The sequence below is a fragment of the Mirounga angustirostris genome, unplaced genomic scaffold (assembly GCF_029215605.1).
Source record: "Mirounga angustirostris isolate CCGP_5_RB_7025 unplaced genomic scaffold, mMirAng1.0.hap1 SCAF_3, whole genome shotgun sequence".
Taxonomy (NCBI): Eukaryota; Metazoa; Chordata; class Mammalia; order Carnivora; family Phocidae; genus Mirounga; species Mirounga angustirostris.
Genome location: NW_026991711.1, coordinates 46,832,939 through 46,843,533, shown reverse-complemented (window position 1 = coordinate 46,843,533; position 10,595 = coordinate 46,832,939). Strand labels below are relative to the sequence as shown.

The following is a 10,595-nucleotide window of genomic DNA, read 5'->3' as shown; positions in this document are numbered from 1 at the left end:
TTTACATTTCTTTAAGGTAAATGCCAAATTGCTGTGTCAGTTTGGGTCTTTTTTATTCTATGGATTATGCTTTTTTGGGATCATGTCTAAGAACTCTGCCAAATGTCAGGTCGCAAAGATTTTCTGCTAAGTTTCCCTCTAAAGTTTTATAGTTTTGCATTTACATTTAGACATGTGATCCATTTTGACATATGTATATATACACATATATATGTATATATATAAATGTGAGGTATAGGTTAAGGTTTATTTCTATTGAATTATCTATTGAATTGCCTTTGCAACTTTGTCAAAAATCAATTGGCCATATTTCTATGGGCTACTTATGGGCAGTCTCTTCTGTTCTATTGATCTATGTGTCTTTTCTGTCTACAGTACTACATTGTCTTGATTAGCGTAGCTTCATAGTAAGTCTCAAAATAGATAGTGTAATTCCTTCAACTTTATTCTTTTTCAAAACTATTTTGTCTATTACAGTCACTTTGCTTCTTGTTATAAATTTTAGAATCTTGTCTATATTTACATAAAATCATGCTGTAAATGTGAATGTTACTATGTTACATGTATAAATTATTTGAGGAACATTGACATCTTTACCATGTTGAGTCTTCCACTCCACTAACACAATATATCTCTTCATCTATTTAGGTGTTCTTTGATTTATTTCATCATTTTTTGTCATGTTCAGGATACAGATTCTGTACTTGTTATTTGAGAATATTTATTTGCTAAGCATTTGATTCTAAGGGAACTATGATAAATGTATTGCTTTTGAAATTTTGGTTTTCTATAGTTCGTTGCTAGAATATAGAAATATGACTGATTTTTGTGTGATGACCTTGACTATGGCAACTTTAGCTTATTTATTGGTGCTAAGTTTTGTTTGTGACTTGTTTGTTTTGATTCCTTCTTTTTTTCTGCCTAAACAATATTATGTGTGAATAGAACAACTGAAAATTTTCCCCTTCCTTTTTAATTTATCCTTTATTTCTTTTTCTTGCCTTTTGAACTTACTGGATCTTTTAGTACTATGGTGAATAAAAGTGGTGAAAGCCAAGGGTGAAAACTTTCAGTCTTTCACTAGTAAACATGATGTTAGTTATACTTTTTTTTTATTTATTTTAGATGCTCTATATACAGTTGAGGAAGTTTCCTTCTACTCTGACTTTGCTGAGAATTTTTATCATTAATAGATGATGACTTTTATCAAATGCTCTATATATTTTAAAATTTTCTATTTTTACTATTTTAATAGTAAAAAAATCTATTTTGACTCCTTTTACTATCCATTTTCAACTCAACTTTCTTAGGCACTTGTAAGTGGTCATATCAAATTAATCTACTTCCACAAATAAAGAACTTACCTAATTTCAGCCAATATGGCTCAGTTTCAGTAGGTGCTTCCTTTTGGTCTTCCTCATGGACGCTTGTTTTTATGATTTGTTTTCTAGATTTATAATAGGATGAGCAAATTGTAGACCATATAAATACACATTCTGATATACTTTAGGAGTAGTTTATTATTGACTACTGTTGACAAAAATTCTGATTTTCAATATCATTTATAAATTGACTACAATCTACTGAGTACTTTTGGAGAAATACATAGAGGCAAATAATCAAAGAAACCCTTCATATCATGCAGACTTATCCACTTTGTGTGTCTGTTTAAGTGATTACTTGCTTATTTCTTTGTGTTTTCTGTACAAAGGAAAGTAAAGAATATCTAAGTTTTCATATTCAGCAAACAAAATAACAGTAAAACAAAGAAGTCAAACTAGGAGGGTGGACTCAGTTTGATAAAATAGTTCATATCTGTCTTGTCATGAGCAAATAATCACTAAAAAATCCCCCAACTTCTGTCTTTGTATCTTGACTGAAATAGATTAAAAAGATCATCATATTCTAAAGTTTTTAAGGTGTTTATTTTGGAACTTTTATGTAACGACCTACAAATTCCAGGTACTTTTAAAAAAATAATAAACAAATTACATGTTTTAAAAGTAAAGGTTACTGCATTCAAGTTGAGTTTGAAGGGAAAACATTAGTTTGTATGATTAGTTTGTATGGAAGAGGATAAAGTTTTCAAGAGTTATAAATATTCATATTTAATTACTCTGCTGAGACCTAAAAAGCTTCAAATGTCTGACCTTGAATTTTACTTTCTTCTTAGACTTAAAAGTTAAGATTTAGACATGTGCAAGGTAGAACTAAATTTTTAGAGTACATTATTGGAAAATATCTTAAAGCCCTTCTATTTCTAAATTAAATGATGTTGTGGTACATATGGCTTTTGTTTTGGGTCTATTTTCATTTTTCTATGCAAATACAGTTATTTTATATTCAGATTATTTTAAATGAGTTTTCTGACACCTTTGGAGTCTGGATAATGAAAATGTGATTTTCTATATTAAAACCAGTGTGGGTTTTATAGTGAGTGAGTTATATGTTTGTTAAAGGCCAAATGGCTATTTCATTACAGTAATTATAAACACACATACAATTTCTCATGTTTCTACCTATTTTAATGGATAAATGCAGGCATTATTAGTAAACTTCTGATATTCTGCTACTTATTAAGCTGCAAATTTCTAAAAGTTGTACTTTGTGAAATTCTCCGATAATAAACCAACATTTCTTTATTTTTTTTCCTTTTACATTCCTTTTTACCTCTCTCCACCCTCATTCCTCCACAGTATATATACCTTTTTGTTTCTCTCTTTCTCTTCTCTATTTTTCTCTTGCCTTTCTCTCTACTTTTATTTTTCTCATCTTTTTTTTCCTAAAATCCCTTTTTTTATGACTTCCTCTCATGTTTCTATTTTCATCAAAATAACATTTGATAGCAATACTCTTGCTCAGTGTTCATCAAACACTCTGATGCGTACATGCAAACATACATACACACATGCACATGCACACACATACACATAATTTAAAATTTAAAAATAACTCTTCATTCAGTGGGGAAATGTGTTCTATTTCTTCATTTAAGTCCTGTATTTTATCAGAGCTGTTTAGAACTTTAGCAATAGGCAAACACTTTCAGATATTGTCCCTATTAGAACAGAGGAAGGGAAGTTTCCCAGTCTGTCTCCCTGTGTCTAACTGAATAGGGATCCATATTCTGTGATGTTCCACCTAATTAAAGCCATTAAAGTCACAAGGTTACTTATAATAGCACTTATGAAAACTAGAGTTTCCACTTTCACTTCACATTTTACCCTCTCCTTAATACCCATGATTCTGTTTTTCTGAATTGTTCTAAGATACTCATGGCTTAGTCTTTAACTGACAACCATAATGGTTTGCATACATGTTTTTGACCAATTCAACAGATTTTATTAAGTTAAAAAGTGGAGTTTTTAAGTAATTGTAGTTTTAAAAATTGGCAAAATTCTTTTGCAAACATTTTGCCCCAGTGCTGTTTTCCACTATTATTTAATTTAATTTAATTTAATTTTTAAGTGTGGGCCTTGAACTCAGGACCCTGAGATCAAGACCTGAGCTGATATCAAGAGTCTGACGCTTTTTTTTTTTTTTTTTTTTTTTTAGAGTCTGACGCTTAACCAGCTAAGCCAGCCAGGCGCCCCTCCCCCGCCCCCTCCACTATTATTTTTACTAGAAGATCATTATCCTTAAGAATTGATAGTTTGGGGTGCCTGGGTGGCTCAGTCGTTAAGCGTCTGCCTTCGGCTCAGGTCGTGATCTCAGGGTCGTGGGATCGAGCCCCGCGTCGGGCTCCCTGTTCAGCGGGAAGCCTGCTTCTCCCTCTCCCACTCCCCCTGCTTGTGTTCCTGCTCTCGCTATCTCTCTCTCTGTCAAATAAATAAATAAAATCTTTAAAAAAAAAAAGAATTGATAGTTTGCCATTATGGAAGAAAAATTAAGGTGCTTCACAGAATCTAAAAACTAATAAAACATTTTAATGAAAAATGTCTGCTACCAACTACTAGTTAAAGTGGATTAGAAGTGAGAAATGTATTGACCTTGTTTACCTTCATCTTTGCACTTTGATAAAGGTCATTTGAACAACAACAGAAAAAGACTATAGATTAAGAAATTTATGAGGGTATTTCCTGTCCCCCAACTTTTAACAGATAGTGAAACTTAGGTAGTACTTTTAGCTATTACTCTTAACATACCTGTTTTTTTTTTTTCTTTCCAGTAATAGTTTAAGAAAGCCACAAAATTAAATTATTCCATGGGAAGAAAAAAGGGTACTGTTAGTTTAAATTAGCTTTATTTATAAGGAAAACACATACTGTACTACATTAAGCCTTACCTTGGGCCCTCTTCTTCATGAATTGCATGCTCCTGTGTCCCTGATACTTGCATGCCGGATGATCTTGCACGAATCCGTAGCTGCTTCAGAGCACAATGGTGTGATATGAAGTGATGCAGAAAACAGGAGAACCTTTGTCGCTGAGTCAGCTGCAAGAAGAAGTGATGTGTATGAATGTACAGTATAGGGAGATCTATGAAAGATCTAGTATCTTTCTCCCAAAAGACTCTGTTCCATGATACAAGGAGAATTCAGTTCTTTTTGGCAGCCCTCCACATCAGTTTGGAAGCAGTAAAAACAACCACAAAAACAAGCCTGGTTTCTCAATGTCTTTACTCTCAATATTTTAAGTAACATTTTATTTCTTGTTTTTATTTTACTTTGTTTTTAATAACCAGAAGTGACACCCTTTTCCACTGTCTAGTTCGAGTTCAGTGCCATACTAGGAGTGTAGACGAGGACGAATTATAGAGATGAGTTCAGCCACATGTGCCATGCTTGTAATTGTTTTTGGCAAAATTTGAAGTAAAGGCCCTGTATCTCTTAATTCAGGAATGGATGACTTTAAGTGATATTACATCAAGGAGGGCATAGAATCCCAGCAGATGATGTCATTATGTTTAAAAATGAGTATTATTAAATAATTCACACTTTTAATATGGAGAAATTAGGTCATTTTTCCACACCTCCCACAAATGTTCAATCTTATTATCTAAGTAATGAAACTACACAGACAGTGCAATCCATCCTGGTAGGAACAGAGAATGCCAGTTATGACAGGCTCATTGTTTACTTTAACAGGTAATTTGTGGACCGGAATCATTTAATTGTTCTGAGTACATAATTACATGTCAGCAATTTCCAGTTTAATTAAAATGTACAAATCTGAAGATTAAGGGAATTTTTGAATTATTAATCATTTTTCCACTAGGAAATCTTGTTGCTCCGCAGGAGATTTGTCCAGTGTACAACTATACGTATTTTTTTCCTTCTCTTTCGCAGACAGACAATTTTCCCGCAGAGCCCAATTACATGGGCAGCAGGCAGCAGTTTGTTCAAAGGTAAGGCCTGTTAAATAACTTTCTGGCTTCCCCATTTGCATTCGTGTCAAAATTGCTTTGCAAGAGACTACCCTTCAGATTCAAACTCGTAGAGACAACACTTTCTCTTCTTTTTCTTTATATGTATTTCAGTAGCTCCACGTTTAAGGACCCAGAAAGAGCCAGCCTGAGAGACAGTGGGCACGGGGACAGTGATCAGGCTGACAGTGACCAAGACACTAACAAAGGCTCCTGCTGTGACATGTCTGTTAGGGAGGCACTCAAGATGAAAACGACTTCAGCTAAAAGCCAACCACTTGAACAAGGTGAGTGACGCCTTCCAATGCTTGCAAAGTGTAAAGCTTAAGCAGTCATTATAAACCTATTAGTACTAGAGTTGCAGTTTATCACGGTGGAATGGACCATTGATAATGTATCAAAAGAAACAGCAAATCCCGAGCTTGTCCCAGACAGAAAGCAGCTATTCAATACCTCAGTAACGACAGAAAAAGGAAGACCATGGATATTAGTCTGTAATCTTCTTAAAATGAGAACTTGACCAAAGTCACTAGATTGTTCGGATCTTTATGGACATTTCCTAACCTTTCCCATTTTGTGTTTTATTAACAAGGAAAATAGGGCATGTATTAGCTAGATATGCACATCTTAATATACTAATTTACAAGATCAAATTTAGTAAATTCACCACTTTTAGGTAAAATGAAAACCTGATTGGAATTTTGTAGCTCTTAGCAATGTTTGTTTATTTTTAGTGTGAATTTGAACTTCAGAGTCGTTTTTCAAGAGTCAAATTACAGCGAAGCCAGAGTTTTGGCTCCTGTTTTGGAATTACATCTAAATCTGCATGGATGTCAAATAAACATGTACTTGTTGACCCTGATAGAGATATAAAAAAGAAACACTTCTTAATAAATACATATTTTTTTCTAAAAATCTATCTTCAATTTTTTTGTTTGATATGCCTTTTTATTAGTTTTGATGTTTTTATTGTTTCAAACACAATGAAATATTTGCTAATGATTCACCCAAAGAGAAATAAGGAACTCTTACATGTAAGACTTAGACCCTGGGAATAAGTTTTTATGTTTCATTATAAAAAATGAAAAGAACTATTGTATAAACCAGATTTCAGAATTACAAATGCATGTTATATTTGTTAATATTAGTTTTCAAAATACTAATGGTATTTAAATATACCTAATATTTATTATTTCAGTTTTTTAATGAGAAACTACATTTAAACTATGTGACATAGTCATTTATTCTTCTAAGTCGTTTCTTGATTGACAATTCATTGAAAGTAAATTTTTGCCTGTAGTGCAGTCTGTCATATCACACATACTTCAACAGATACCATGTTTATTAATTTCTCAAATCATGTTGAAATTTTAATACATATGTTCACACATATATAAATTCAATACAGAGATAAATACATATGTTCAGTATAATATATATTTAAATTTCTGCACTGAATATAATTATGCTGGATTTATTTTAAGGTTAGTCTCCCAAAAAGCCTTCTTTTGATAAGTTATAACTGCCAAATATACCATAGCAACTTTCTGTCTAACAATGCAATATTGCGTTTTAAATTATTTTCAGTAAAAGGTATTTGAATGCTTACGGAATATTCATAATTCCTACAAATTTGAATGTTCACTCGAAGTGACTTAAATGATTTTGATGGGTTTTGACTATGTCATATTATAATATGTTAATTTTTTAGACAAATTTTAAATAATGGGTTGTTGGATCTTGATATGTGAATACAGAACCTAACATAGACTCATTTATGTGTGTAATAAAGTGATTGACAGATAACGCATTGACTACTTTTAGTAAAGCCGCATAGAGTAAGTAAATAGTTTGCATTTATTATATCTTCATGAGAAACTTTTTGAATCAAAAAAAGCTTATATGCTGTTCACATTAACTCTAAATTTTTTTCATCAACCAAGTGAGCAATGTATTTGATGGGAAGGGGTACGGACCTTTATAGAAAAAGGAAGGGGTTTCTGAAGATGTAATTTATACTGAAAATCTGTTTTTTCAATTTTGATATTAGAAAATAATACCTTAGGAAGATGGCTGTTGTTCTTAGAAGAACATATATTTGTCATACATTTTAGTTAATGTTACACATAAAACAATTGCTAGTCTAAGAGTGAGAATGCTAATGCAAATGTCTCCTCTAAAACAAGTAGTTTCCACATGTCCTTATTAATAAATATGGGAAAGTTATTAGGAACCTGAAAGCCACATTTAGATAATCTATGAATTATAGGAGAGATACTGACCTCCACTTTAAAACATGATTTTGGAGGATTAGCTAAAGTAGTATTTCATTGGTTGTTTGACTGTTTATTAATTCATTTATTTAATAAATATCTATAAATCCTTTCAATACATCAGGAAAGTTAGATTCTTTAGGAACATCAAAAATAAATTTGACTTGGAGCCTGCCTTCAAGAAACTGTATGTAACTAGTAGAGATGGGAGATCGCTCTCTCCTTCTCCTCTGTCTCTCTCTGTCTCCCCCTTCCCCTCTCTCATCTCTCTTCTCTCTCATTTACCTCCAACTCTCATCTTACCTATCTCTATGTCCATCATTTTTTCCCTTCCTCCCTTTCTTCCTTCCTTCTTTCTTTCCTTCATCTTTCTTTCTTTCTTTCTTTCTTTCTTTCTTTCTTTCTTTCTTTCTTTCTTTCCTTCTTTCTTATTTTTTTCTTTCTTTCATGAATCCATGTTTATACCTATCTATCTACTTATCTAGATTGGAGGTGGAGACTAGCATTTACTGGATTTTTACTATTTACTATAAACAGTGCTAGCTGCATTTCAATGCTAGCTTATTTAACCTGCAAACTCTAAAATATTTATCATTTTTATCCTACATGTAAGAAAACTGAGCTTATGAGAAATTTATTAGACTGCTCAGCAGGTTGGAGTTTTATCTTAGGTCTAGATATAGCCAAAATTTGTGTCTTTTCTATACAACTTTGTCTCCAAATGGGAGAATTTGTTCCAAATAGACAATCTGATTCATTTTTATGACTAGATATCAAATAAACATTGAAGAGTAAGTTAAAACCTGAGTTCATGTATGCAAACCTTAGGGGAGAACATCAAAATAGCTCATATGCATGGAATGAATTATTCAGTACTTAAAACTTATTATCCTATTTAGTTTTCATTGCATTCATAAATAGGTAAATAGTGTTACTCTCACATTTACTAGATATTAAGAAATTTTTTCAATACTCTATAGCTGTAAGTAGTGAAGTCGGCATTAGAAATAAAATGATATGCCTTCAGAGCCCTCCTCTTACCCAGTGCTTTATACTATTCACGTAATGAACAGTTTACTCAGAAATAATTTTAAAATGTTTGAAGAAGCAATCAGCCATTGTCTTGGTCAATGTACTCTGTTAATTTATTTGAAAAGCGTCATGAGAAGCAATGCCAAATTAATTCAATGCACACCTATAAAAAATAATTTTCTTTACAGATGAAAGATGATGACAGCCATATTTAAGCAATTATCTCATGTCGGATTTCAAATATTAAACCTAATTTTTAATACCTTTAAAAATCTCCTAAGAAACAAAAATAAATTTCCTCTTAGGAGAAAGAAACCAAAAGCTAAACAAAAAGAAACCTGCTTATGAGTCTTTTTCTCTTCCTAAAAATTTGTAGTAGTGCTTTAACACATTTCAATTAAAAAACCAGTAGCATATTATATTTTACAATTTTATATTAATTTAGTTAGCTTCTTTCCCTGTTTAATTTTTTTCTATTAAGAAAAATAACGTTCTATTTCTAAATCAAAATATTTCTTTAACTTCGAAATTAGAATCATTCCAAAAATAATCTTCACATTTTCAATGGAACTTTCTGTGTTAATAATGGTTTTTCTCTGCAAATGACTTAGGCCTTTGAGATTTCACATTATTAGTTCAAATATTACTTTTTTCTTCTCTTTTGCGCAGATTCTTCCCATTTGTTCTATTCCTTATAACTGTGTGTTTTTTTGCTTCCATCAGCTGAATCATCCCAAATATACAGCACTAGTATATGTTACTCACTTTTTTAGCAAATAGGGGAATTTGGGATGTTAATTGAAGGGGTGATACACGGCCCTAAACTGGGGATAGCTTTAAGGATTTTATACTAATAAATCCTCTAAATAGAAAGAGGTTATTTTAGTTTCTCTTATTGGGATTTTAAAAAATTCTCAAAGAATGTACTTAGTTTCTTTCTATTTGTTTGCATTTTTGTGCCCGCTTCTCTATTTGTCAATTAGATTGTCTCCATACTCCCTTTGTCAAATATTAATTCTAAGTAAGTAGGTAGGTAGGTAGGTAGGTAAAGCAGTCCACTTTGACTTCTTTAAAGAAGTACCTGTACCTCTGAATTTCTGTCCACTTGGCAAAGTATTTTGCTTGTTAGTAATAACTTTTTCTTCTTTAAAAAGATTTAGTAAGCCTTCCCTAAAATTCAGTAGTCTGTACTGATTCCCAATTAATAAATGTGCAGTGTTCAATTTTTCAAAGATAATCGGTCTTCTGCTATCTTTATAGTTGACTGAAACCAGGTTCTTGAAGCCAGAAGCTAGTGGACTAGCATCGCACAATTTAAGTGCTGACAGTTTTGCCAGCCATGGCAGTGGAAGGATCACCATTAGGGAATCTAACGCTCCTCTTAGGGGACCCCTGTTGGTCCCTTCCTCTGTAACTGGATTCCAGGACTTTTCTGATCCTTAGGAGTTGCTTCTTTCAAATTCTTTCTCATTCCTCCTTTTATTTAATTGCCTTATGTATATATATACATTTTTTTCCTATTCAATTCTGTGCTTCCCCAGTCCTTTCGCTTCTGCTAGAAAACCTGACTTCTTAAATTACATTCTGGGTACAAAACATTTCACAACGAATCCCTGATTAAAATCTAATAAATATAAAATCAGTAGAAAGTTGAGAATAATAGAAATACCAAATAAGCCAGATTTGCTCCAGTGAATTCAATTTAAAGCTAAATTACATCTTAAGAGTTGCCTTCCCTCTTCCCAGAGGACATTCTGGAAAACTACAAAAACTAAAGCTAATGGATTTTTGTTGTTGTTTTTGTTGTTGTTGTTGTTCCTTTTTTTTTTTTTTTTCCTTCAAGTCAGTCCTTGAATTTTGCTTGTGGGCCCCATATTCAAAACAGGATTAGGCTAGTTTAAAGGACTGTGGTATTTGTTAGGTGAT

At 32.2% G+C, this 10,595-nt stretch overlaps 1 protein-coding gene across 3 annotated transcripts in view; it reads left to right on the top strand.

Moving 5' to 3' along the window:
* PCDH17 (protocadherin 17) overlaps positions 1-10,595 on the top strand; it is a 98,245-nt gene that overhangs the window by 30,942 nt on the left and 56,708 nt on the right. For 2 of the 3 annotated variants that reach the window (XR_010409982.1, XM_045869547.3), the window contains 2 exons: positions 5,288-5,346; positions 5,479-5,651. Coding sequence is in view for 2 of the 3 variants with exons in the window: in XM_045869547.3 (XP_045725503.1) it covers positions 5,288-5,346; positions 5,479-5,651 (232 nt within the window). In the remaining variant the exon portion in view is untranslated. The remainder of the gene's footprint in view (positions 1-5,287; positions 5,347-5,478; positions 5,652-10,595) is intronic. The other variant, XM_045869548.3, reaches the window with a different exon arrangement.